The sequence below is a fragment of the Spermophilus citellus genome, assembly GCF_964194105.1.
Source record: "Spermophilus citellus genome assembly, chromosome: 4".
Classification (NCBI taxonomy): Eukaryota; Metazoa; Chordata; class Mammalia; order Rodentia; family Sciuridae; genus Spermophilus; species Spermophilus citellus.
The window spans coordinates 185,070,184-185,098,062 of NC_138185.1; the positions used below are offsets into that span (position 1 = coordinate 185,070,184).

General features: G+C 37.1%; 2 protein-coding genes across 20 annotated transcripts in view; one reads left to right on the forward strand and one right to left on the reverse strand.

The window, feature by feature from the left end:
* The window catches only part of HECTD1 (HECT domain E3 ubiquitin protein ligase 1), an 89,167-nt gene extending 78,352 nt beyond the window's left edge, over positions 1 to 10,815 (forward strand). For all 14 annotated transcript variants that reach the window (XM_081293425.1, XM_081293437.1, XM_081293431.1 and 11 more), the window contains 8 exons: positions 1,858 to 2,059; positions 4,107 to 4,244; positions 4,559 to 5,166; positions 7,137 to 7,215; positions 7,329 to 7,422; positions 8,334 to 8,484; positions 9,599 to 9,743; positions 9,859 to 10,815. In XM_081293425.1, coding sequence (XP_081149551.1) covers positions 1,858 to 2,059; positions 4,107 to 4,244; positions 4,559 to 5,166; positions 7,137 to 7,215; positions 7,329 to 7,422; positions 8,334 to 8,484; positions 9,599 to 9,743; positions 9,859 to 9,996 — 1,555 coding nt within the window. In that variant the 3' untranslated portion in view covers positions 9,997 to 10,815. The remainder of the gene's footprint in view (positions 1 to 1,857; positions 2,060 to 4,106; positions 4,245 to 4,558; positions 5,167 to 7,136; positions 7,216 to 7,328; positions 7,423 to 8,333; positions 8,485 to 9,598; positions 9,744 to 9,858) is intronic.
* Positions 1 to 27,879, reverse strand: part of AP4S1 (adaptor related protein complex 4 subunit sigma 1) — a 263,488-nt gene that overhangs the window by 213,105 nt on the left and 22,504 nt on the right. For 2 of the 6 annotated variants that reach the window (XM_081293461.1, XM_081293462.1), the window contains exon 5: positions 13,713 to 14,213. The exons of 1 other annotated variant lie outside the window; for it this stretch is intronic. In XM_081293461.1, coding sequence (XP_081149587.1) covers positions 14,085 to 14,213 — 129 coding nt within the window. In that variant the 3' untranslated portion in view covers positions 13,713 to 14,084. Of the gene's footprint in view, positions 1 to 12,869; positions 13,326 to 13,712; positions 14,214 to 25,334; positions 25,428 to 25,448; positions 26,842 to 27,879 lie in introns of those variants that run through there. 3 more of the 6 variants (XM_081293465.1, XM_081293464.1, XM_081293463.1) reach the window with 3 other exon arrangements.

The following is a 27,879-nucleotide window of genomic DNA, read 5'->3' on the forward strand; positions in this document are numbered from 1 at the left end:
ATTACAGGTGTATGCTACTCTCCCCAGTGGAAGTGCATCTTTTTCTAAGAATAAATATATATATGTATGTTTATAAATTATATATAATACATGTTATATTTATGTTCAAAATGTACAAATATACTGTTAAACAAATGGAGAAAATATAAGTTATGTTGTAAATAGTTATCATCATTTTAAAAAATTTCTTTTCCAGTTGGAAAATATGCTTTGTTGGAGTACTGTGGCTTGAATTAAATGTTTCCATCAACTAAGATTTACTGTACAGTTCTTTAATAATTTATACAAATTATTTATTGTTAAAATTCCCAATAATAGCCAGGCACAGTGGCACTCGCCTGTAATCCCAGTGGCTCACGAGGCTGAGACAGGAGGATCTCCAGTTCAGAGCCAGCCTCAGCAAAGGCGAGGTGCTAAGCAATTCACTGAGACTGTATCTCTAAATAAAATACAAAGTAGGTCTGGGGTTGTGGCTCATTGTGCACCTGAGTTCAATCCTTGGTAGCAAAAAAATCCCAGCAATACCAAATTAAATGCTTGTAAACAGCTTTGATAATATTTAAATTTATTTTTCTTCTGACCATCATTTGTTTTTTTACCCCCTTCTAATATGCTGCATATTTTACTTACTTTTGTATGTTTCCCTCCATTGGATCACAATTTCATGAAGATAGGAATTTCTGACTCTTTTTTTCATGCCCTAGATAAGATACCTAAAACAGTATATATAGCACATCATGAGAACATCATGCAACATCATAGGTGTTAAATATTTTGTTGAATGACTGTGCACCCTAAGTACTCTGTCAAAGTAGGTGTAAAGTTATAATTTAAAATGTAACTCTTTTCTTTGCTGATGTTATTTTTTTTTCCGTTTAATACCATTTATAAAATATTTGTACACATAGAATTACAGGCTTGTTGTGATAAAGGGCATTGATTTTGATTGTTTTATAGATGAGGAAATTAAGTCTCAAAGTACTTAGCTGATTTGCCTGAGATTACCAAAATAATAGTCCCCATACATGATAGTAGAAACCTCATCTTCTTATTCCTATTTAGAGGTTCTTTTTCTCATCCTTAATGGATTAGCTCTGTTAAAAAGAAAATGTTTTAATATTATAATAACTGTTTTGATGGTGGTTTTTAGTTTGTTTCATAGTAATAAAGATAGCTTAACCATTGTTTAGTTTCTTTGATAGGAACAGTTTGTCTATATTTTGATGTATTATGTGGGGCTTAGAGTATGGATCTTTATTTAATTGCTAAAATAATGATAGAAAATATAGATCCAGTCTTTTCTCAGTTTGTTTACGACAGATTATAATAAAAGGAATTATATAAGAAAGGAAGCAGTAAACTATGCAACATAAAATTACTGTTCAAAAAACTCACTTGAGCTGTGCATGGTGGTGTATGCCTGTAATCCCAGCAACTTGGGAGGCTGAGATCAAAAGTTCAAGACCAGCCTCAGCAACTTAGCAAGGCCCTGTCTCAAAAACTAAAAAAGGACTAAGAATGTGGCTCAGTTATTAAGCATCTTTCAGTTCAATCCCTGATACCAAAAAGGGGGGAAAAATCTCGTGTCTAAATACTGTCTTTTAAAATTTCTTAAAGAAATCTTTGTAGGGCTGGGGAGGTGGCTGAAGCGGTAGCGCGCTCGCCTGGCATGCATGCAGCCCGGGTTCGATCCTCAGCACCACATACAAAGATGTTGTGTCCGCCGAAAACTAAAAAATAAATATTAAAATTCTCTCTCTCTCTTTAAAAAAAAAAAATCTTTGTAATGTGTTGTTGGTGTAATAGTACATGCATCTGTTAAAGTGTGCTACAATTACGCTGATATTTCTATTTCAGAGCAATAGTGTGGTTACAAAACCGACGTGAAGCCACTGTGGAACGAACAAGAACCACAAGCAGCGTAAGGAGAGATGATCCTGGGGAGTTTAGAGTTGGTCGTCTCAAGCATGAAAGAGTAAAAGTTCCACGTGGTGAATCACTAATGGAATGGGCTGAGAATGTCATGCAAATACATGCAGATCGGAAATCCGTTCTTGAGGTATCCCCCTACAAAATAAGATTCTATTAGAGGAAAAGTAACCACAGTTAGGAAACCAGTCAACCTTTATCTTCCAGTGCATGAAAACTATCAGATAATGTGAAGAAGGATTTCTCTTATCTGTGAAGAGGCTTTCTTTTCTGATAGAGCATATTTCAAAGAGGATGCTAGCCCAGCTTTTGAAGGTTCAGGATCTAGTACACTTCAATTAGCAGCAAACAATATTTTTGGTGGCAAAATCTGTTTGAAGACCACTAGTCTTATTTCTATTCTTTTTTTTTGGGGGGGGGGTACCAGGGATTGAATCCAGGGGTACTCAACCACTGAGCCATATCTTCAATCCTTTTTATTTTTTATTTTGAGACAGGGTCTCACCAAGTTGCTGAGGCTAGCTTTGAACTTGCAATCCTCCTGCCAAAGTTGCTAGATTACAGGTATATGCCACCATGCCTAATTTGTCAATTTATTTAAAGATGGACTGAATAATAGCACTCAAAAGGATTTTTTTTAAATATATTTTTTATTTGTTCTAGTTAGTTACCACATGACAATAGAATGCATTTTTACACATCATACATAAATGGAGTATAACTTATTTGTTTGTATATGATGTAGAGTTATACAGGTCATGTAATCATATATGCACGTAGGGTAATAATGTCTGGTTCATTCTACTATCATTTCTACCCCCATGCCCCTTTTCCTCCCTTCACTCCCCTCTGTCTAGTCCAAAATACCTTTATTCCCCCCCCCACCCACCTCTTATTGTGAATTAGCATCTGCATATCAGAGAAAACATTCAGTCTTTGGTTCTATGTGATTGGTTTATTTTATTTAGCATAATATTCTCCAGTTCCATCCATTTACTGGCAAATGCCATAATTCCATTTTTCTTGAATGCTGAGTAATAGTACATTATGTATATATACATACCACAGTTTCTTTATCCATTCATCTGATGAAGGACACCTATGTTGGTTAGCTATTGTGAATTGAGCTGCTATGAACATTGAGGTGGCTGTATCACTGTAGTATACTGATTTTAAGTCCTGGGTATTAATCTAGGAGTGGTATGACTGGGTCAAATGGTGGTACAGAGGACACTGAAGATGTCATAGCAAATGGCAATATGTAATCATATATACTGAAGACATGCTATTGTAGACATTATTGATTATATCACTTACAGTATTCCTTATTTAAGGCATCATGGAACTTTAGACTCACACACCTATCATGAAAAATATGACTTCATAACTTTCACTTTGCAAACAGATTTCCTTCGCATTATCTTATTCTTCCTATCTTTATGTTCTTTCTCATCTAGATAATCCTCAATTATTTTTCTTTTACTATGTGTTTTTATAAGAAGCTCCAAATCATTTTTGGAGCAGGTAAAGTATGGAAAAAACCCTTTAAAGTGGTTGCTGCTTCAAGTTATAAAGAAGTGGAAGAGTTTAATGTTGGGTTTCACAAAGATACATGTAAAAATATATACACTCTCATTTTCTTGAGCAAATTCCTTAATCTCTTTGAGGTTTGGTTTCCTTTGGTGTAAAAGCAGATAATCATTCTGCAGAGTTGTTGTGACAAGTAATGTGTGAACAGTATTCAGCCTAGTGCTTAACAGTGTTATGTGTATAAATACCATACAACAAATGGCACTGTGCTTTTAGGAAAACTACAATAAAATCCCCGTGTTGCTTTTAATGTACACATTGCTTTTGTGAAGAAAGTATAATACTGGATTAGATCTGACAAATTTTGGCAAGAATTGAATCACTTTAAAAAAAAATATATTAGAGCTGGGCACAGTGGCACACTCCTATAATCCCAGCAGCTTGGGAGGCTGAGGCAGGAGGATTGCAAATTCAAAGCCAGCCATAGCAATTTAGCAAGGCCCTAAGTAACTTAGTGAAACCCTGTCTGAAAACAAAAAAGAATGGGGATGTGGCACAGTGGTTAAGCACCCCAAATTTGGTTCAATCCCTAGCACCTAAATAAATAATACTTTTTATTTACAAACATTTCTTTGTTCACATTTCAGGTTGAATTTTTAGGAGAAGAAGGAACTGGTTTGGGACCCACATTAGAATTTTATGCTCTGGTGGCAGCAGAATTTCAGAGGACTGACCTGGGAGCGTGGCTTTGTGATGATAACTTTCCAGATGATGAGTCTCGTCATGTAAGATTTATTTCTCGTTTTGTGATTTAAATTGTGACTGTGCTTTAGAAAAGTGTTAATAACAGGTTAAACTTTCAGTACATAAACTGGGGCTTTTGGCTCTGCTTTTATTACTGAATAATCTTGACATTAATATTTATAAAGGAAAAAAATTTCGTCACTGAAAGCTATTCATAAAATGTGTATATATATGTTTAGATAACTAAATTCATGAAGATGTTTAATGTTTATGGATTTTTTCCTTAGATAACAATGACAGACCTAGTTACTTTTAGCCTTTAATTTTATTTGCATTTTGTCCTCTAAAAAATTAGGTTGATCTTGGAGGTGGATTGAAACCTCCTGGATACTACGTGCAGAGATCATGTGGACTGTTCACAGCACCGTTTCCACAAGATAGTGACGAACTTGAAAGGATTACAAAACTCTTTCATTTCCTTGGAATTTTCTTAGCCAAATGCATTCAAGACAATAGACTTGTGGACTTACCTATTTCTAAACCTTTCTTTAAACTTATGTGTATGGGTGACATTAAAAGCAATATGAGTAAACTGATTTATGAGTCACGAGGTGATAGAGACTTACACTGTACTGAAAGTCAGTCTGAAGCATCCACAGAAGAAGGTCATGATTCCCTCTCAGTAGGAAGCTTTGAAGAGGATTCAAAATCAGAATTTATTCTTGATCCCCCTAAGCCCAAACCCCCAGCTTGGTTTAATGGAATTTTGACTTGGGAAGACTTTGAACTAGTAAATCCACACAGAGCCAGATTTTTAAAAGAAATTAAAGACCTTGCTATCAAGAGACGCCAGATTTTAAGCAACAAAGGTCTGTCTGAAGATGAGAAGAACACAAAATTACAGGAACTAGTGCTGAAGAATCCAGCAGGTTCTGGGCCTCCACTTAGCATAGAGGATTTAGGGTAAGCTTTTTGTTACATTCTTCAGTCTAATGAATGAATAAGCTCTAAATCTTCTGTTTTTCTGTCCCCTTTGATTTATAGTATATGGGTAAACAATGTCAAAAACAGTAATATGCTATAGGAAATACTGATTATCAACTTGAATCTTTGATTTGTTAATAATATATAGATAATATTCAGAATACAGGTTGTTAATTATCAAATCTCGGGAAGATTATCTGACCCTTTTTTTTTTTTCTTTCGTGGTACTGGGGATTGAATCCCAGGGTGCTCTACCCCTGAGCTATATATCCCCACCCCTTTTTTGAGACAGGGTCTCTCTAATTTACTGAGACTGACCTTGAACTTCCAATCCTCCTACCTCGGCCTCCTGTGTAGCTGGGATTATAGGTGTTTACCACCATTACCTATCAATTATCTGATTTTTTTCAAATGTGTTAAGTTTGTATATCTTGTGCAAAAAGTCCAAAGCCAATAGTATTTTGATAAATTCATCAGCTAATATAAATAATAGCCTACTTGGCAAAGCTTAAAAATAGTTTGGTTGGTATGTAAGCCTTTATTACCAAAGGCTCTATCACTGACTTGGATGCTACAGAGCTTTTCATAAAATTCTTTTCGCTTACATACATATAATGACCATTATCTTCAAGTATAGTCTCCTGTTTAGAGGTTGTCTACAAAACTTTTTATTTTAATTTTTTTGGTACTGGGGATTGAACCCAGGAGTACTTAACCACCGAGCCATGTTCCCAGCCCTTTTTTATTTTGAGACAAGACCTTGCTAAGTTGCTGAGGCTGGCTTTGAGGTGTGTACCATCACACCTTGCTTATTTTTTCTTTTTAATGTTTGCTGATAATATTGGGAAATTATGTTGGATAAATGGTTACACAATCATGTGCTACATAATAATGTTTCAGCCAGTGATGGACTGTATATGAGGGTGGTCCTATAAAGTTATAATGGAGCTGAAAATTCCTGCTACCTGGTATTTTTACTGCACCTTTTCTAGTTTAGATCCACTGTTTAGCATTGTATTACCGTTGCCTACAATGTTCAGTACAGTAACATGATGTCCATGTTTGTAGCCTAGAAGCAAGAGGCTCTACCCCAGAGCCTAGGTGTATATTAGGCTATACCATCTAGGTTTGTGTATTTATATTCTATATTTGTACAACAAAAAAATTGTCTAATGACACATTTCTCAGAATGTAGCCCCATCATTAAGTGATACATGACTGCATATTTGAGGATTGCTTCTTTTAAATACATTTTTATCTATCTATTACAAACACAGTTTGAAAAGCTTTAGTGAAGCAATAGTCTTTCTGAAAGAAATAGTCTTATAAACATGTTGCTGCCATAATTAATTTCAAAAACATTTAGTCCATTAATTTTGTGCCATCAGGTCTGTGTGAAATATGGAAAGGTAATGGTCTGATGCAGTCTTTGCAAAGCCAGGCAGGTGTGAGAATAGTTGGCCCACTAGTGAGTGGTTTGTTTTTTGTTTTGTTTTTGGTATCGGGAATTGAACCTACGGCCATTTACCCATTGAGTGAGATCCCCAGTCCATTTTATGTTTTAAATCAGTATCTCACTAAGTTTCTTAAAGCCTCACTAAGTTGCTTAAGTCCTCACCAAGTTGCAGAGGGTGGCTTTGAACTTCGAGATCCTCCTGCCTCAACCTTCCAAGCAGCTGGGATTGTAGGCATGCATCACCTCTCCTAACTGGCCCACTGTTTTTTGTGTATAAAGTTTGCATTAAGTAGCTTAGTGCTTGCCTAGCATGCAAAGGCCCTGGGTTTAACCCCCAGCATGGCTAAATAAATAAATCAGGCCTCATATCTAAGCTGGTGTATTGATTTTGTTGATAAAGTAGGGGTATTTATGGTTTGGACAGCAATGTTATAAAAATTAATCACCTGCAGTTGATGAATGTCAACTCATCTAATCCTTTTTGCTCTTTCAGTTTAAATTTCCAGTTTTGCCCTTCTTCAAGAATATATGGTTTTACAGCTGTGGATCTCAAGCCAAGTGGTGAAGATGAGGTAAGATTTTGTTCTTAATATAGTTTTTCTATTCTTTTAACAAGGTCAGTTGTACTAGGTGGTCCTAAAATAGTTCTAGATTAACAATAATACTGGCAAATTTTCCTTTGCAGATGATAACAATGGATAATGCAGAAGAATATGTGGATTTGATGTTTGACTTTTGTATGCATACAGGTATTCAGAAACAGATGGAAGCCTTTAGAGGTAATTTTAAAGGATAATAATCTATTTCCTTTTACTTTAAGACAGTTGAAATTAAGATCAAGATGGCTAAACCTGTCTAGTTTCTTATCCTCTGAAGTAATGGAGATCCACTTTTGGCCCTCATTTCTTCTTCTTTTTGGTACCAGGGATTGAACCAGAGGGTGCTTACCCACTGAACCACATCCCCATCCCCAGCACCACCCCCCTTTTTTTTTTGAGACAGGGTCAGTAGGTTGATGAGGCTGTCTTTGAACTTGAGATCCCCCTGCCTCAGCTTCCCAAACTGCTGGGATTACAGGCGTGCACCACCCATGCCTGGCTTATTTCTTCCATTTCTAAGTAGACATCAGGTTCCATACTTTCTACATTACACAAAGAGGATGATTTAAATCATGGAAGCCAAATTACTTTTGAAAATGTGAACACAGCTCTGGCCGCTTAATGGGTAGTTAAAAGAATTTGGCTGTTGACCACTGCGGCCAGTCTCTAGCAGTTTTTATTTCAATTAACATTTGTTTCTTCAAATGTTCATGAATTTTTTTTCCATCTTCTGCCCATTCAGTTGACAATAGAATATTTGTTTTGAAATTTGGTATTTTGGTCAGGCCCAGTCGTGGACACCTATAATCCCAGGGACTGGAGGGGGCCGGTGGCTGAGGCAGGAGGATTGCCAAGTTTGAGGCCAGCCTCAGCAATTAAGCAAGACCCTGTCTCAAAATAACAAATAGTAATAAAAGAGGTTAGGGATGTAGATCAGTGATAAACTACCCTTGAATTTAATCCCCAGTACAAAAAAGAAAAGAAAAAAGAAAGAGAGGAAAACATAGTTGGTATTTTGGTATCATGAGTTTTAGAAACTGAGCTGTTTTTTTTTTGTGTGTGTGTGTGTTTTTACTTAATGTATAATGTAGATGGATTTAACAAAGTTTTTCCAATGGAGAAATTAAGTTCCTTCAGCCATGAAGAAGTCCAGATGATTCTTTGTGGAAATCAGTCACCATCCTGGGCAGCAGAGGATATTATCAATTACACTGAACCTAAGCTGGGCTATACACGTGACAGGTATGTGTTAATTTCTAATATCTACCAAATTGTTTATAAACAAAAATCATTAAATGACAAACTCACTAAAGAACTATAACTCAATGAATTATATTCATAAAAAAATGAGAAATTAGTGAGGATGCCAAGATGCATATCCATTAATAAGTCTAGAAGACAGTTATACTATAAGACAATGGAATCATAAATGATATTAAAATTCCTTTTCTCATTGTGTTTTATTTGTTAATTATTTTAAAATTTGGGTAAATTGGAAAACCTTAGGCTGCATTATATGTATGTATGTATACAGAGAAGAACATAAATTATATATACAACTTAAGAGAATTTTCACAACATGAGTATACCTGGGAAATTGGTACCCAGGAAGAAACATCAATTCTTCTTTCCCACCATATTCTCTTGTAGTAATTAAGTCACTAGCTGTTGATTAATTTTGCTTGCTTTTCTACTTTGATAAACAAAATTATGTAGTCTATATTCTTTATGGTCTTGTTTCTTTCAACAATATGATTATGAAATTCATGTTGCAGCATATAGAGGTAGTTCATTTTATTGATAGGTAGTATTTCATCATGTAATCCATCAGAAGGTTAATTGATCATTTTACTGGAATGAAAATGGAATATTTCAAGCCCCCTTTGACAAATTTAGCCTTATTAATTATGCAAGTACATCTGGAGCTTATCTGATTTGCTGGCTTTGTTACAATTTTAGTCTTACATTCCATCAGTGTTTCATTTCTTATGGTTTAAAAGTACAAGAAAGCCTTTGAGGGACTGTCTTTGAGGTTTTAAGAGTAGCTTATATCAGCTCATTTAATACTTACTCAAAAGACCTTTTTTTGTGTGTGTGGTACGGGGGATTGAACTTAGGGGTGCTCTTGTACTGGGCCTTATTCCTAGCCCTCTGACACTGTCTTGTTAAGTTGTCAAGGCTGGCCTTGACCTTGTAATTCTCCTACCTCAGCCTCCCAAGTAGTATTCTTCAGACAAGTGGATTTTTGGTGTGTGTGTGTCGGGGGGGTAAGTTATTGCTGGTTTATAAAGTAGTGGTAGTGTTTTTCGTTTATACCTGCTAGCAAATCAATAAAACTATACTTTTGTTCTTTTAGCCCTGGTTTCCTGAGGTTTGTGAGGGTTTTATGTGGTATGTCTTCAGATGAGAGGAAAGCATTCCTGCAGTTTACTACTGGTTGTTCAACTTTGCCCCCAGGTGGACTGGCAAATCTGCATCCCAGGCTCACGGTTGTGCGCAAGGTACAAAAACTCTAACTAGTGGGGAATCCAAGTGGAATTTAGTTACATTATGATTGAAGGGAAGAAAAAATATTTAAGCCTATGATCTTCTGTTATTTTTACTTTCTTTTTGTAGGTTGATGCTACTGATGCAAGCTATCCATCAGTCAATACATGTGTGCATTATCTTAAGTTGCCTGAATATTCTTCAGAGGAGATCATGAGAGAACGCTTGCTAGCTGCTACAATGGAGAAAGGCTTTCATCTTAATTGAGTTTGAAGTGCAATGGGAGACATCAGAGACTTTAAAAATACTAGTGAAGCCTCTTGTGTTTGTGTGCAGAGAAGTGTATGATCCTCCACGCTAATGACATTTGCCTTTGTTTCCACCATTAAGGCTTTAAGAACATGTGGAATAAGTTTGTTAGCTGCTAATGATAAAACCAATCCTTTAACAACTCAGCCAGCAAGTATATAGCACAGAACACTGTGTTGCTTTACAAGGGCTTATGTGACTGGAATAAGGTGGTCCTACTTGACTGTTCCAAAGAGCAGCTTCTCAGATCTTCAGTGTTCACTGGTAAATTTCTAACAGTGTATTTGTGTAAAGTTTGTCATTTCATACCCCACACACTACAGTTGCCATCACTGATCTGTTTTGCTGGCTTTTAAGCTACTTTTGGTCAAAAATCCTGCTTCCTTAAAACACAGAGTTAATGAGCATCTCAAGCTTTTTCTTTTCCTTTTTAATGATGCCTGCACTATCAGAGTATTCTAGTGTTCTCTCTTTTTGTTTGGCATATAATCATGCACAATCTTTTTATTTCTTTGAGGTAGGAGTATATTTTTATTTCCTAAATGCCATACTATAAAGATCAAATTCTTAAATGAGTATGTGCAGCTCAAAAATAAAGATATATTAAGGGGGGAAAACACTGGTCTTAGGTGCAAGGCACACTTAAAGCAAGTTTTATGTTTGGTTGTATTTTCTTTGTATATTATAAACATTTATTTAACATGTTGCAGTTTGAAGTAAAAAATTTCCAAAATGTATGCTCAACAATAATCATTAAAATGTTTGCAGCGTACAAAACTGTGTCACGACTATTTCACTTCAGTCATCAGACCTAAGAACTTAACTAGATACTGTCATTTTGAATCATTCAAATTCAGTTTTCTGAAATTACTACATGAAAAAAAACATTACTTTTCTATAGTAAATATACTTACTGAACTTGAAAGACTGGAAGAAATTTTCACATATTTTGACCTTACCGTTTTGTTGTCTTAAGGTATTCTTCAACTAGAAATGGCCAGTTGTTTGTGTTACCTTTTTAAATTAGCAGATCTGCTATTCACCTGTGGAAGTCTAAAATCAATGATTTTTAAATGTGTCAATACAAAAAGAAATAACCAGTATATTGCTATTTCTTGGTTTTAGAGAAGGGGCTATATTTCCATTTACTATACTCCTATTATTATCTGTGCATATTGGTGAAAGAAATGTCACTAGGCCTGATTATCCCAAAGAGCCTTTGTTTTAAGGCACTAAATGCATGTTTGAAATAACCCAATATTTACTTTTTAAAAGGTACATTACCTTTCTACATTAGAAGACATAGTTCCTTCTATAGTTAATGATTTTGGTAGTCATCTTTCAGTATCCTCGGAGGATTGGTTACAGAACATCTCATGGATATCAAAATCTGAGCATGCTCAAATATATTACATAAAGTGATGTAGTCCTTGCATATCACATGCACTTCCTCTTGTATATTTTAAATCATCTGTAGATTACTTATAATAACCTAATACAGTGTAAATGCTATATAAACATTTGTTATTGATAAGATTATAGGCATATTTTTTACCCCCCTAATAATGTCACTCACTGTTGGTTGAATCCACAGATATGAAACCAATGGATTTGAAGGGCCAACCATATTGTTTTTATTTGCTGCATGAGAATATTGTGATTGTATAATCAGAGGCAACATTTAAAATATTTCATCTCAATGTCAGCTTCACAGATCCCTGTGAGTCTAAAAGTTAAAGTATAATAGCAATACTTAAATGTATAACCTGTTTCAGTCCAAAAAGTGTAGTGGTGGTAGTTTATTCAATAAATTCTTGAATACATGACTAAACCTTTATACTAGGGTTAGAATTGACATCCAGCTTATGTGTGTAGTATTGCCATTATTTAAGTATCTAAAATACCTGTTAATTGTCAACTTTTACTAATATTGGCCTGGCAAAGGGGTTGGTAAACTATGCCTGCCACCCATTTTTATATGGCCTGAGAACCATGTAACCATGAGGGTGTTTTTAAATTTTTTAATTGGTTGAAGAAAATGAGTATTTTATGATATGAAAATCATATGAAACTTAAATTTCAGCATAGGTTTTATTAGAGCACATATTCATTCATTTATATACTACTTATGCTTGCTTTGTACATAACATTAGAGTGGTGTAGTTAGCACAGACCATATGGCTCACAAAGCCTAAAATGTTCACTGTATCTCCTTTTTCAAGTTTGCTGAGCCCTAGTCTAGCAAGTTGCTACTGTAGGTAAATTGATGAGTTTTATAAAATCAGAACTGTTTACTAAATATTTTATGTGTGAAAAGTGAAAGTATCTTACTGAAGTGAGATGATTTCATAGCCTATAGGTAAAATAGTCACATTACAGTTTATTTTCAATGAGTCAAGTATTGTGAGGATCATCTACTAGGGTCTCCACATACAACATGTTATTAAATATTTTTTCCTGTGATATCTGCCTAATATTTTTTAAGCTTATTATTCTCTTAAGGTGCTAAAATCTGTGCCAAGATGTAATTCCACTACTATTTTGGTGTGACCCAAAAATTAATTTTGTTCACTCCCTAGCTGCTTCTGGTGTACCAGTTTCGCACTTATCTGAATGTGCTGCTGATTAAATGCTTACCAACTAGGACAGTGTTTCCCAACTAATGTGTCTCAGAAAGACCTCTAAAGCACTTACATTGATGTAGACGGGCTTTCCTCAGACCGTGGCAACTTAATACAAAGCTGTATCTTTACACACCTACAGCTAGCTTATTGTTCCCACACTCCATAAGCTTTCCCTCTGCCTTCTTTTTTTTTTTTTTTCCCTCTGCCTTCTTGATGAGTCCACAGCAACTCAGGTTTGCCTTGGGAATCCACTGCGGCTAGTTTTCTGGGTCTTTGCGGATGAAAACTGAAATATGTACATAGACTTTTGGAAAAGGATAAAGAACTTAAAGCCTCCTCATTCCTTCCTCAGACTTACACAAAAGAGAATAGCAGTATTGCATAGTTAGTCCCTAGAATGTTCATTTATGTCCTATTCTGGAAAACTGAGTGTTGTAGTTGAAAGAACTCTTAAAACATTACATAGGAAGATATTTAATGTTTCTCTCTCTGTCCTCCTCCATTGCACCTGTCCTCCTGTGTATATATAAATACTTTTAACAAAGACAGTTCCGTATTTTTCACTGTTGCCTCAGTGGTGAAAGCACATCAAAAGGTTTTTGGAGATATAGGACGTTGTTCTATAGGACTTCGTATTTTGCTTCTGAGATATCCTAGGAGGAGCTAAAGGAATAAGAAGTCATTTTATTCCAAACTGAGCAGAGCTAGTCTCTTGCATATTATTTTTAAACTTTGAACTAAAACAAATTTCATTAACAACCTTATTTGTAAGAAAAACCCTTTAAAATGTGGTATAAATGATAGTTGTAAGGGTTCTCTTCTAATGTTTTATTTGATAGTAACATTACAGAGTTAATCATATGACGGCATTGTAATTGCTAACTGCCCTAGAAATGGAATCAAAGGCTTTTAGGAACTGGAAAATAAAATTTAATTCTATAATCTTCTTTAGGTATGTGTTATAGTAATATTTATTAAAAAGTAATTTTTATTAAGTTTTTTTAAGGAAAACAACATCTAGAAGACTGTTTTAAATCAAAATGCAACATGTTTAAGTCAACTTACAAATTTTATTGTCTAATAGACAACTGCCACACATTCTTCTTACCACCATCCTACTATTCCTGAATTTAATTTGCAAAGGGAAGCAGAGACCAAAGAGGATTTCTTAGGTACTCAATACAATTTGAAGAAGTGGGAAAAAAAATATACTTACAGTTACTGAAAATAAAACTTGCCTCAGTTAAGAGATTTTTCTTTGTACATATTTTAAAATAGCTTTATTTTCCATTTAGAATGTGGGAAATACCTATTTATATTGTTTGGAAGGGTACCCCATTTCGTAATAGGTAGTCTTCCAGATTCTTTTCAAATGGTCTTCACATTTCCTATGAATCGATGCTATCTGGCAGAGCCTTCTCTTCAGCTTTCTGACATCTTATCAAGAATTTGTAGAGGGGCAAGAATTCTTGCCCGATTAGTTTCCACAATGCAGCCATTTAACACCATCTCGTCCAAAATGATGTGTACTTTATCCAAATTAAACATTATCTAGGGTCATATTAAGGAAATTAATTTTAGAGTTATAAAGATGTCAACATTTAATAAATAATAAGTTGTAGCTTAGCTTGGAATTTCCCCAATCTAAAATAATCTTAGCATGAGGGTTTTTTAGATAATTTCTGAAATTAAAATTGGTATCCAGAACGGGCTGTAGCTCAGTGGCACAGTGCTTGCCTAGCACATGGGAGGCACTAGGTTCGATCTTCAGCACCACATAAAAATAAATAAAATAAAGGGATTTTGTCCATCTACAACTACAAAGAAAAGAATTATAAAAAATAATAAAATTGGTATTTGAAATTATTATGTTGGTATACACATAACTAAGCTAACAGCGTTAAATTAGGCATAGAAATGTAACAACTACATTTTTTAACCAAAGGGAGAAAACCTATTAAGAGCTGGAGAACAAAAGCAAGTAACTTTTGCCAAGAGAATAAATAACCTCACCTCAGGAGCAAAATCTTCTGGGACAGTAATAACAATAGCAATGATCTGTTAAATATTCGTTATGTTCCAGGCATTATGTTGAGTGCTTTTCATATATTAATATATTCTCATTTTATCTAGGAGCAAACAGCTTAAAGCCATTGTCCAAAGTCATACAAGTGGTATATGTCAAGAGTTGGAATTTAGGCCCAGAGTTTGGACTTAACTGCTCTGCTTTTCAGGCTTTTCAGGAAGGGCCTAAGGCTTTGGAGTAGACACCCTCCCTCAGATCCCTCTCCATCTCTACCCCAAACAGTGTCTTTATAGCAAAGTAGAAAGAGATTATTTATTTTTTATTTTATTTTTTTAGAGAGAGAGAGGGGAGAGAGAGAGAGAGAATTTTTTAATATTTATTTTTTTTTAGTTCTCGGCGGACACAACATCTTTGTTGGTATGTGGTGCTGAGGATCGAACCCGGGCCGCACGCATGCCAGGCGAGCATGCTACCACTTGAGCCACATCCCCAGCCCAGAAAGAGATTATTCTCTCAAGAATCCCCTTCATTTGAGTACTTACCTTTTCTTTCGTGAAAGGAGAAGGGAAACTGGAGTGAGATAATGGCAATAGTTGAATGTTCCTGAATTTTATACTTTAATTAATTATTGTTTTTTGTACAGGGATTGAACCCAGGGGTGCTTTACTACTGAGCTATATCCTTGGCCCTTTTTATTTTTTATCTTGAGACAGGGTCTCACTAAGTTGAAAATCTTGCTAAGTTGCAGAGGCTAGACTTGAACTTGCTATCCTTCTGCCTCAGCCTAAGGAATCCTTGGGATTATAGGCATGCACCCTCATGCCCTGCCAGTTTTACACTTTAATATGTGGTGTTTCCACTTTAAAGACATCTATTTATGAGAAAAAAACAAAGCTTGTTTCAAATAGACATACTTCAGCAAAGAAGTGATTAAATACACTAGGGGAGTTCATAATTGAATGGTGAATCTTAGAACAAATCCTTATTATAGGAATGTTATTTTCCATAACCCTTCAGTTATCACCTGATTTTTATTTTTTTTAAACAATTCCAGATGTTCAAAGTGACATTTGCTTAGTGAAGTACATCTACAAAGAATGGGACAAACCAAACTGTGAATGACTTAGGTTTCTATTAGACTCTGTTAATATCTCATTAAGCTTTGTGCAAATAGCCCTTTAGTAGAATAAACTTTTTCAAGAGTTGATGGGAACTGTCCTTAAGTGACCCAGAAAAAAAAAAAAAAAGGTTTACTCTGATCTACCTATTAATAATGTCTTCCAATTATATAGTTGATTGCTTTTCCCACAGCCAAACTGGGACTGGAATGAATGCTAGGCCCTTGACTCAAACCTGTTCACCAGATCCAGAAGCCAGAATGTACAAGCTGAGACAAAGTGGGAATGATAGCCAGGTAAATGTTTTTTTAAAAAAAGCAGTTGAGCCAGACATAGTGGCTCATAGGGCCTGTAATCCCAGCTACTCTAGAAGCTGAGGCAGGAGGATCCAAGTTCCAGGCCAGCCACTGTAATTTAGTGAGACCCTGTCTCAAAAAAGGGCTGGAAATGTAGCTCAGTGGAAGAGGACTTGTCTAGCATACCAAAGACCCTGGGTTCAATCCCCAGTATAGGGCTGGGAAGGAGGCAGAGACTGAAAAGCACAGGAGGCTGCCTAAATAAAGGTGTACAGAATCCCCTGTTGTATTCACTGAGAGCAATTATAGTGCCTTTGAAAATGGCAACTTTTCCAAAATGATTTTCTTTTGAGTTTGAAAGAAATCTAATTTTAATCTGTTTGAATTGGTTCAAGGATCAACCTGCTCTGAGGACTGTTCCATCTTTGGTAAGAATATGTGCAGTTCAGATGTCACCTTGGGCAAATGCCCAATTGTTTTGAAATTCAGATCAGAATTTACTTACTGCTGAATCATATCAACCACTCATAGCCCCACACTCTAAGGACAAAGTCTTTCAGCCAAGTCTGAATTTCCCAACATTCTAGAAACATGAGTTACTCTGAGATCATACTGTGGGCATGTGATTGCCTGTCTACCTGTGTATCTAGTTCAAACCCTAGTAATCATGTAGCTGCTGGCACTGTATGGGGGAAACCAGACCAAATCCAATGTGAGCAGAAGACCTGGAAGCTGATTTCCTCCCTGGAATCATGTTACTCCTTTAAAATAAGGATCCAGCTGTTGTTCACATCTTGATTTGGTTTATGAGCAACTTGTACACACTGGTAAAGCCAACATTAATGGCATTTGGGCCATATGCCAGGTGAGCAAGGACCAAAAAATACCCTATATGCCAAGCCCCATGGCAATAAATACACAAACACATTTCAACTCTGACATTTGGAATAGGAGGAAGCAAGAAAGACCTAGACTGTGGGTCTCTTAATGTAGTGAGCCGAGAAGGACTATTGAAGGAGAAACTTACCTTCAGGCTATATTGAACTTGACTAACTCTAAAGATTCTTAAGGAAACTTGTTTCTTTCATAGGCTTCAAGGACCTGGCACGAACTAGAAACAGCTTCCTAAAGAGCACAGTTATTAATGTCACACTTTCTCTCAACCTTGAAACCTAAGAGCCTTTCTGAATTTCTATGTAATGTGGATTAGAGCTGAACATCTGTAGAGTTCCTGTAAGATTAGTGCTACTTGAAATGACCTTTTTAAAAATAAATTGTTTTAGTTGTAGATAGACCCAATACCTTTATTTATTTATATGTGGTCCTGAGGGTCAAACCCAGTGCTTCACACATGCAAAACAAGTGTTCTACCACTGAGCCACAACCCCAGCCCCTTGAAATCAGCTTTTTAATTAAAGCGATTGAATTCTTTATAGGCCTTACCTTGGAATTGTGATCTCTGGATCATAAAACACTTTTCTCAACATGGTACTTTAATACCGTGTTGGTCTAGTTATCCTTTAATTAAAAGTGAGAAAACTCATTCCACTGCCTTTCCTACCCCCCACACTCCCTCCCTTCTCCTCCCTCCCCTTTGCCCTATTTAGAGTTCATCTATTCCTCCCATGCTTCCTGCCCCATCCCCATTATGAATCAGCATCCTTATATCAGAGAAAACATTTAGCATTTGGTTTTTTGGGATTGGCTTACTTCACTTAACATTATATTTTCCAACTCCATCTATTTACCTGCAAATGCCATGATGTTTCTCTTTTAATGCTGAAGAATATTCCATACACACACACACAACACACAAAATATATCACATTTTCTTTATCCATTCATCTACTAAAGGACATCTAGGTTGGTTCCACAGTTCAGCTATTGTGAATTGTGCTGCTATAAACATTGATGTGGCTGCATCCTTATAATAGCTGTTTTAAAGTCCCTCCAGTATAGACAGAGGAGTGGGATAGCTGGGTCAAACGGTAGTTCCATTCCCAGTTTTCCAAAGAATCTCCATACTGCTTTCCATTGCTCTAAGTACACGTACAAAGACACAAATGGTGTGACTATGTTGTATACAACCAGAGATATAATTGTGCTATATATGTGTAATATGAATTGAAATGCATTCTGCTGTCACATATAACAAATTAGAATAAATTTAAAAAACTGAGCAACATGGACTCAGTTGAAAACTTCAAAGCAATTCCAAGAGCCCAACCTAGAAATGAAAATTTCTGACTCTGTAGACTTTGGGTTCAGGTCCTTGGCTTCTCGATTTTTTATTTTTAAGATTCTAGCTAGGCAGAGTTCTTTAATAAGTAGGGTGGGAGAAAACCTTGTAATGTTATTTATACTTTAATTCAATTTCCCATGAAAGTAGAAAAGCTGTCAAAGGCCACTATGTTCACATTTCCCACAAAAAGGTAAACACTGCAGAATACTATCATGAAGGTCCATAATAATCCTGGAGACTTTCCTTGTAGCAAGGTCTTCTGTTCACTTTTGGGCTTCTTATCACCTTTTGTTAACAAAGCCACTGAAAAGGAGTGTATCTTTTTCTTTTTAAAAAAATATTTGTTTTTTAATTGTAGTTGGACACAATACCTTTATTTATTTATTTTTATGTGGTGCTGAGGATTGAACCCAGCACCTTGCATGTGCTCCGTGAGTGCTCTCCCTCTGAGCCACAACCCCAGTCCTCCCTGCCAGTGTCTCTTTTTAAAAAGTATGTTTTCCTTAAAGACCCATTCATCTTTTGAGAAGAGCACTCTGGTGTAATTTTGCTTAAAGTTCATGCAGGCTTATGTAAATTTAAATATGAAAGCCAGCACTAGGTTAAATGAGCCTGTTGTTTTGCCCATTCCTGTAATTTCTTACAACTTGCTGTCACTAATCTTGACCAAAATAGAATCCAGAACCACAAAACAAAAAGTGGGATCCAGCAGAAGGACATGGTGGAGACAGTAGCAGATGGATATGAAACCTAGAGGGCTCAGAACACATTTAAAGGAAATAGGTGTCAAACTAAGGTTAGTGGCAGCTGGAAAAGCTCATAAGACAAAATTTTTGGATCTGGAACATTCATATCCCCTTCTCAGGAGAATGGCTGGCTCCTTTGGGGACTGTTCATATCTGAGACTTGTATCATTCACAACAGCACTGGTTTTAACTCAGGCCAGAGAAGGTTCCTGGTCCCTTGTCTCTCAATACCTGCCTTTCCCCAAGATGGCTGGCTGTATACATTCCCTCAGGCTCAGGAGCCAGCTCTCATTCTTGTAGCCTGACTTTAAATTTTACATATTTTTACAAGGAAAAAGATGCTGGGGGTGAAGCAAGTGCTCTGGCAGGTAGAGCATTTGCTTAGTCCTGCTTAGAAAACTATGAATTCCACTTTCAGATGAGTTAGCAAGACATGCTTTTTTGCCTTTTTGGGTACTGGGGATCAAACCCAGAGGTGCTTAACCACTGAGCCCCATCCCTAGCCCTTTTTATTTTGAGACAGTCTTGCTAAGTGGCTTAGGGCCTCCCTAAGTTGCTGAGGTTGGCTTTGAATTTGCAATCCTCCTGCTTCGGCCTCCCCAGTTGCTAGGATTACAAGCATGCACCACCATGCCTAGCTAAGACATACTTTTTTTTTAAATATTTTATTAGTTATTGATGGATATTTATTTATTTATTGTGCTAAGACTCAAACCAGGGCCTCACACATGCTAGGCAAGTTCTATACCACTGAGCCACAATCCCAGCACCTAAGACATTCACAGATACTTTAATAAGATTGTTCATTTTTAATTTTTTTTATATCAGATATTGAACCCAGGGGCACTTAAGCACTGAGCCACATCCCCAGCCATCCTGTTTCAGCGTCCCAAACTGCTGGGATTACAAGCGTGTAATACCTGGCAAGATTATTCATCTTTTTGACTCCTCTAACTAAAGACATGTTTCTCTAAAACTTTTCTCTTACTCACAAAGCTTTGACAACACCAAGACTACTAGCAACAGGCATTTTAAAATGTTTCCTTAGAGACTAAATTTCCACAGTCTACAGATGATTAGTAATTTTTTTTTTTTTTAAAGTATCAAATTTAGCTGGGCATAGTGATACCTCAGCACTCTGGAGGCTGAGGAGGGAGGATCACTTGAGCCTAGAAGTTCAAGACAGTCTGAGCAATACAGGGAGATCCCCCTGCCCCCTGCCCCCCCCCACACCAGAAAACAACTTTACTGAATTTATAACCCTTGAGTCAAGCACTCTGGAAACCTAGAGGCAGTTGCAATTCTGCCATACAGTAACTGTCTGGACTGAGGACATGAGAGAACCTCTTCCTCTAAAAAGCAAGGTTTAACATAATTGTGTGTTCTTTCAACTCCAAAATACTCAGCTCCTGACTCTAACCTTTGAAGGAGAGGACTGTTCTTTCTGGTAATACCAACCCATTCTTGAAGTAGTTATATGCTGTAGCATACGTCAAAAGAAATCCTTTTGTAGTCACTTCATTAACTGATTATCAATTTAACTTTCTAAGAGAACATGTAGAGAATTTCAGTTCAGTGAGAAGCTGTCCTCTCAATATGGGATGGCTTCCTTGAAGAATGTTTTGTTCTTTTGGCTTTTATTTCTGTTGCCCCTGGTTTGAACAAGTACTTTTGCAATTTCTCATTAAATTAGGCTGAGATTATCTCCAATGGAGAGAAGTTTCATTCTGGTTTCTGGACCTCTAAAGGTATGTAAGACTTTAGGAAGTCCTGATCAGCACCTACCTGCAAGTCTCGGTGGTGCCAATCACTGCTGCCTTCATGCCACCCTTCAAGAAGCATCTTGCTAGATGCTGGCTGAGGCATGGGGCATAGAGCACTGAGACCCTTCCCTATACCTTGACCCGCAGCAGCCATAAACAGAGGATGAAGCAGGCTGCTTTCATATTACCCATAGGAGCTTTAGGGTTCTAGAATCAATCACCTTTTGGGATTTATAAAATAAAAACAAACATTCTAAAAGGGTTTTCAGACAAGAATACATTGTGGCATTGTACAGTGGCATATGCCTGTAATTCCAGCAACTTGAAAGGTTAAGGCTAGCTCAGTAACTTAGTGAGAACCTGTCTTAAAAAATAAAAAGGGCTGGGGATATAGCTCAATGGTAAAGCACCCCTGAGTTCAATCCCTAGTACCCCTCCCTCCAAAAAAAGAATACATTGTGGATTCTAGGCCTAGCTTATATTTGTGTAGTAGAGGGGACACAACAGCATGCATAGGGATGCTAGTTCGCTTCTCTTCCCATGCATGTATGGGACATCCCAATTACCCTGCCTGAGTACTGCTTTGTTATTCTTGCTCCCAGTCCTGGGGTGGGGATGGGAGAAATGCCTCCATAGGCCCTACTAGCAGGCTCTGGAATGTCTGGCACCTGAAAAGCCAGAAAGTGGAGGGGGAAGGCCTTTAGGATTCAGGTCAGCATCCTTGTGCCATGGGACCAGGAGTAGGGGGGGTTGGGGTTGCTGCTGAAGCAGAGCAGAATGGGACCCAAGAAAAAGACTGGTTGTCCAGGTCAGAAGGCATATAAATGTGTTCCATTACAGCCAAAATAAAACAAGTGTTTCAGCCTCTGTAAAGGCAGCAAATACCAAAAAGGCTGTTGAGGTTTTCTGTACCTTCATGTATACAATAGATGATTACCAAATTGAGGAGGCGTTGGTACATCTCCCAGACAGTGCTGGTCACTGGTGCCATCCTCTGATCATGGAGCAGAGGGGAAGGCAGGCCATTCCTTTCAGTTTGAATCACCTGGAGAAAAGCAAGCCTTCTGGGAATCCAGAGCAGGCATACGGGGGAGTCTCATCAGTTGGTTCTTAAACAAATCAATCTTAGTTCATGAAATTTGAAGTCTTGAAAAAGTCTACCAAGCTATGAGATGGGGTGAACTTTCCTATAGAAATGAGGCCTCCTAAGTCCTCAGGCAGCATTTCAATCCAGTGCAGGGAAGGGACTTTGAAGAGTACAGGAGCCTGTTCACAATTGTGAATGATTTAGGTCATTGCTGTGCCTGGTCCCCAGGGGGCAATCTGCTCCACCTGACACTATGTACCAGAGGGTTTCACTTACTGGGATGGGAGGGTTTTCAACAAGTCAGATTTTCTGTCCTGGTTTTTTGTGTTTGGGTCATTTCTTTTTTAAATCCCATCTGTCTTGCTCTGTAATGTTAGTTTTACTAGAATTAGAACAGGCCTATACTAGAGAGAAATGCAAATGGTGTATTCTATTTTCTCAAAGTCCAACCTTGTGGGCTCTGAGAAACTTCCCCATCCTTTAAAAGCATCAGGATGGAAAAGCTTCTGTGAGGATGGGAAGGACAGTAAAAAGAGACAGACATTATTACCCTAAATGCATGCATGACTCACTACATGACTGGAGTGACTCTGAACCATGTACGGCCAGAGGAATGAGAAGTTGTGCTCCATTTACCATATGTCAAAATGCATTCTACTGGAAAATAAATCAATAAATTAAAAAAAAAAGAAGAAGAAGAAAACTTCTGGAGAAAAAAACTGAATAAGTGAGTGACACCTTGGGACTTTCATGAGGTTTTCACTTCCCTCTCCTCTTGCTGTACCAAACCAAGCCTTAAATCATGGCTGCCCTAGGTGTGCTGACAAGGAAGTCTTTCTGAAGGCTGAGAAAACACAGATTATGTGCTCTGTATATTGGGAAAACCAGCTCCTGATTGCAATTATGATAGTTACTTGTTTTCATCTTTCAATCCCAAAGTCTGGCAGAGCAGACCTGAACAATGCTAGCTGCTCCAGTATGTCCTGCTTACATGCTAAAGAAAGATGATACAAAATGTATGACTCTAACTGGAGGGCACAGGAAACTATAGTTGAGGCTCTAAAAGGTTCCCCTCTATTTCTGTTATGGACTGGTCTGCAGAAGTTCTCCTGGACAAAAGAACTACGTAGCAAGCAGAGGAAAGTCATGGGTTTTGGATTTTTTTTTTCATAAGGCTAAAGGTGACAACCTTTTATAAATGTCACAGAAGAGAGGTGTCTATGTAATATAAAATAAATATAAAACTTGGTCAGAGAGAAAGGGAGGGCAAAAATAAAAACCATGTAAAATGAAAGGGAAAGGGCTGGGGATGTGGCTCAAGCGGTAGCGCGCTCGCCTGGGATGCATGCGGCCCGGGTTCGATCCTCAGCACCACATACCAACAAAGATGTTGTGTCCACCGAGAACTAAAAAATAAATATTAAAAAATTCAAAAAAAAAAAAAAAGAAAGGGAAAGATACAAATTATGTGTCTTGGTAGGGAAATTAAATTCAAACTAGAATGCTAGAGATCATTACACAGGTATGTGTCAGATAAGAGCAGGATACAAAGACAAGTACACCTATCTCTACTTCCAATAAAAATCTAGTTAATGTCTGACACATCAATACAACTAATCCAACTATACTATATACTCTGTTACATCTGATTCACTTTAATTTTCTGGGTTTCTAGACTTATAAGACTTCCTGCTGTAGGTGTGAAGTTATTTAGCTTATTTACCTGGACTCATGGAGATTCCAACTGAGAGGCTGCTAAAACTCTTCTGTGTAGTTCTCTCATTTTGAGATGAGGGGTTGTGTGCCTTGTCCAATACATACAGCTACTTAATGGATATTGAGTTTCTGCACTCCTAACAAAGTGCCTATTAGCCCTAGCCATCTTTCTGATTTTTAAATCTAAAGCCTTTTTCCCCCTAACTCCTTTGTACAAGTAGGAAAATATTTATCTTGAATTGCTTTAAACAATCTAGTTAAGATAGAGTGTTACTCGGCTGGGATTGTGGCTCAGTAGTAGACCACTTGCCTAGCATGTGTGAGGCACTGGGTTCGATGCTCAGCATAGCATATAAATAAATGAATAAAATAAAGGTCCATCAACATCTAAAAAAATGTTTTGTTTTGTTTTTAAAAAAAGAGAGTTTACATGCTGAATAAAAATATGGACATATTTCCTGGTCTTGGGTCTCCTAGGTCAAAGGGATGGTAGATTTAGGTCACTTACCACCAGAGGGCACTCAGTTTTTCCCAGTTAAAGAAGCTTCCAAATTCTGCCTATAAATGTATTTTATCAACAGAGTATTTCCTATCATCATAACAGGTAAATGGTCATTCCCCAGAATATCAAGTTGATGTAAACATACTGGTTCTTGGCATAGGTGTCTAATTTATATATAGAGACAAACATATGAATGTATGTATACACATAAACATTAGTTATAATTAATATATATTTGTTATGTACTAAATATATTTTAGTAGATATTTATCACAATTAATGTTACTATTTTAGATTCAAGCTTGATGGATTTTCAAAGGACTTATTTATCCCTTTTCAGATTTTTTGAAGAAAAATTAAATTAAATTAAAAGTCAATATTCCTGGGTAGGGGTTATGGCTCAGTGGTAGAGTGCTTGCCTTGCATGTGTCAGGCACTGGGTTCAATTCTCAGCACCACATATGAATAAAATAAAGGCCCATCAACCAACTAAAAAAAATATTTTTTAAAAAAGTCAATATTCCTCTAGAGCACTCACACAAAGCCTAGTGGGTTTCTGCCAAAATCTGTAGGTCTATAGTATTCTAAGCAATATTTGTTCTTGGGGGTCCTTGAGCATTTTTGTTTTAAAAGAAAGAAAAGGAGAACTTTATCTGCTATAAAAGGAATACAAGCCAGGCAATTTCCTTAACCCTCTAGTTTATCAACCCTGAAGGCCTTCTTCTGACCATGAGGGGATTTCTAGAGATTTATACCTACATTTCTGAAAACCCATTCTCTCTCTCTGAAGATGAAGCCCCTTCTGGCTGTTATATTCATTTTGAACAAGTTTATTCCATGTGCTTAAAAGAAGTTACTATATAATAGTTATTATTAACAAATGCCATAACATATCCCTGTCTGGGGGAAAAAAAGAGTCTTAAAAAAAATTGTAAAAAAGGCTGCGGTAGGATTATGTGAAACACCTGCACCTCTGGCTGTCCTGTCAGTTGCTGATGACAGACATTCTGGAATCTGTTGAACCGTTTTCCTGCCCCATGGCACTTCTGCTTTGCCAAATACTGTGGAAAACAGTATTGAAAAAGGATACATCTAGTTCACTCTGGAAAAGAGAAAAAGAATGCACAGGTAAGAAGGACATACAGGGACTGGACACTCTGAACACAGGCAGCAACTGCTCTGCCTCCAAGCCTAACAGCAGCAGGAGAGGCTGCTGCTGTATATACAGAAGCCTAAGCAAGAGCATGAACCCTGACTTGGGTACTGCAGCTAAAAACAAACAAAACAAAACAAAACAAAACAAAAAACTGCAGACTAGAAGAATTTTTGAGGGCAGAATAATTCATCTTCAGAAAATACAGGACATAAACTGAGCACAGTGGCACACACCTGTAATCCCAGCAACTTGGGAGGTTGAGGTAGGAGGCCAGCCTTGGCAACTTAGGAAAACCCAGTCTCAAAATAAAATAAAAAGGCCTGGGGGTGTAGCTCAGTAGTAGAACACCCTTAGGTTCAATCCCCAGTACCACCAAGAAAAAAAAAAATCAAGGGAATAATCAACTAACTCAACCTTTACAGATGGTAGGTAATTTGATATGTGTATCAGAAGCCTCAGCAATGTGCTATACCCTTTGAATCCATTGATTTTAGCTATACACATCTTACCTAAGGAAACAATCAGACAATGGTATGTGATATGATATTCACAGTGAGGCTGGTAAGTGTCTATTAAGGTGAAAAAAATTGTGTCTGTACTGAACAAGTACAAACTTTTATCCTCCTGTCATTAATAAAATGATTAAAACTATTTACATAGCATCAATTTGTACTGGGTATTATAAGTAATCTAGAGATGATTAAGAGTATGTGAGAGGATAGGCACAGATTACATGCAAACACCAAGCCATTTAATATAAGGAACTTGAACATCTGGGGATTTGAGTATCCATCAGGGTAGGATTTGTCCTGGAACAAATGCCCCACAGATATTGAGGGATGACTATATGACTTGCACCTATGTATGTAGAGATGCATGTTCTAGAGATACAGACAGATATATAAAGTTTAAGAGGAAATGTACTTAGCAGCATTTATTACTTAGTGATGGCCTACTGATACTCCTTCCCCCACTTTAAAAAAATGCTTAATTTTTTTAGAGTAGTTTTAGGTTCACAGTAAAATTGAGAGGAAGGTACAGAGATATCCAATGTATATATACCCTGCCTTCACACATGCATGAATGTTGTGTCACCCTGTCACCAGAGAAGTGTCTTTGTTACAACTGATGAGCCAACATGGACACATCACTGCTGTGCTGTGCAGAGTCCACAGTTCAAATTAGGGTTCACTCTGGTGTTGTACAATCTGTTTCTGGACAAATGTATAATGGCATGTAGCTACCCTCCTCTTTCATTCTACTTATATGTATTTAAATTTTTTTCAATCAAAATAGATATTTATATAATGCAAAAGTCTCAGAGGGTGAAAGGACTTCAGGTCTGTCAAATGTGGCATTGAAACCCCTGCTACATTTTCCTCAACAGCAATAGCCCTCACCTCTGTGGAAGTGCCTTCTTTGAAGTTAATCGGTTTGGCTTTTGGTTCTTAAAATGTGATGCCGAGATGCTGCTTTCAGCCGAGACAGCATGAGACAGACCTCTAAATTTAAAATCTGGAAACTCTTCTAAGATGAAAAATAGCCTCAGAAAGCATGTTTAAAATTCACAAACCTAAAAATAAATCTTAGATGACAAAAGCACTCTCGATGAGTGGGACAGATCCTGTTTTCTTTCCTATAGTACTCTCCTCTCTTCCTCTTCTTTTTGGTATGGTTTCATCCTAAACTAGGTCATCCCTAGTGCAGTCCAAGTCCTGCGTACTTGCCTAGCTTAAAGTAAATTTTAATCTTTACTTCTGTGGTTTATGTGGTCACTGACTCTCTCTCCCTAAAATTATAGCTACAATTCAACAATGTGCTATTTATTTTTAGTTACTGAATATAATAATAATTTTTTAAAAAAACAATGATAGTGCTTGTACTCACTTTTTATTTTCCCAAGTTAAAGACATTGTTGTTTTCAGAAATTATAATCTTCTTGGTGTGTGTTAACTTAAAATAGCTAATCATTGCCAGCCCAGAATCACAGACCCTGACTAGCAACCAGTCTAGCTTAACATGAGAGTGGTCACCAGGAGATAAGTAGGAGCTAGAGCTATATTGTTCAATATGGTAACCACTGTGCTAATGTGGTGATTTAAATCTATTTATTTATTTATTTATTTTAATATTTATTTTTTGGTTATCGGCGGACACAGCATCTTTGTTTTGTATGTGGTGCTAAGGATCAAACCTGGGCCCCACGCACGCCAGGCGAGCGCGCTACCTCTTGAGCCACATCCCCAGCCCATGATTTAAATTTAAATTAGTTACAGTTAACTAGCACTTAAATTTCAATTCCTCAGTTACACTAACCACATTTCAAGTGTTAAAAGCCACACATGACTAGTGCCTACCATACTAGGTTGCATGGATACAGAACATTTCTGACATTGCAGAAAGTTTTATGGACAGTGCTGGTCTGTGGTACTGTCTCCAAGCAATCAACAGAGAGATATTTTTAAAGCCAGTCCCAATGCTGTCTGTTCCCTAAGGGCCTGTCTTGGGAATGGCCTGACCTCTTGACCTCTTCAGCTTTGGAGGGCACCAATCCCTTCCTGGACA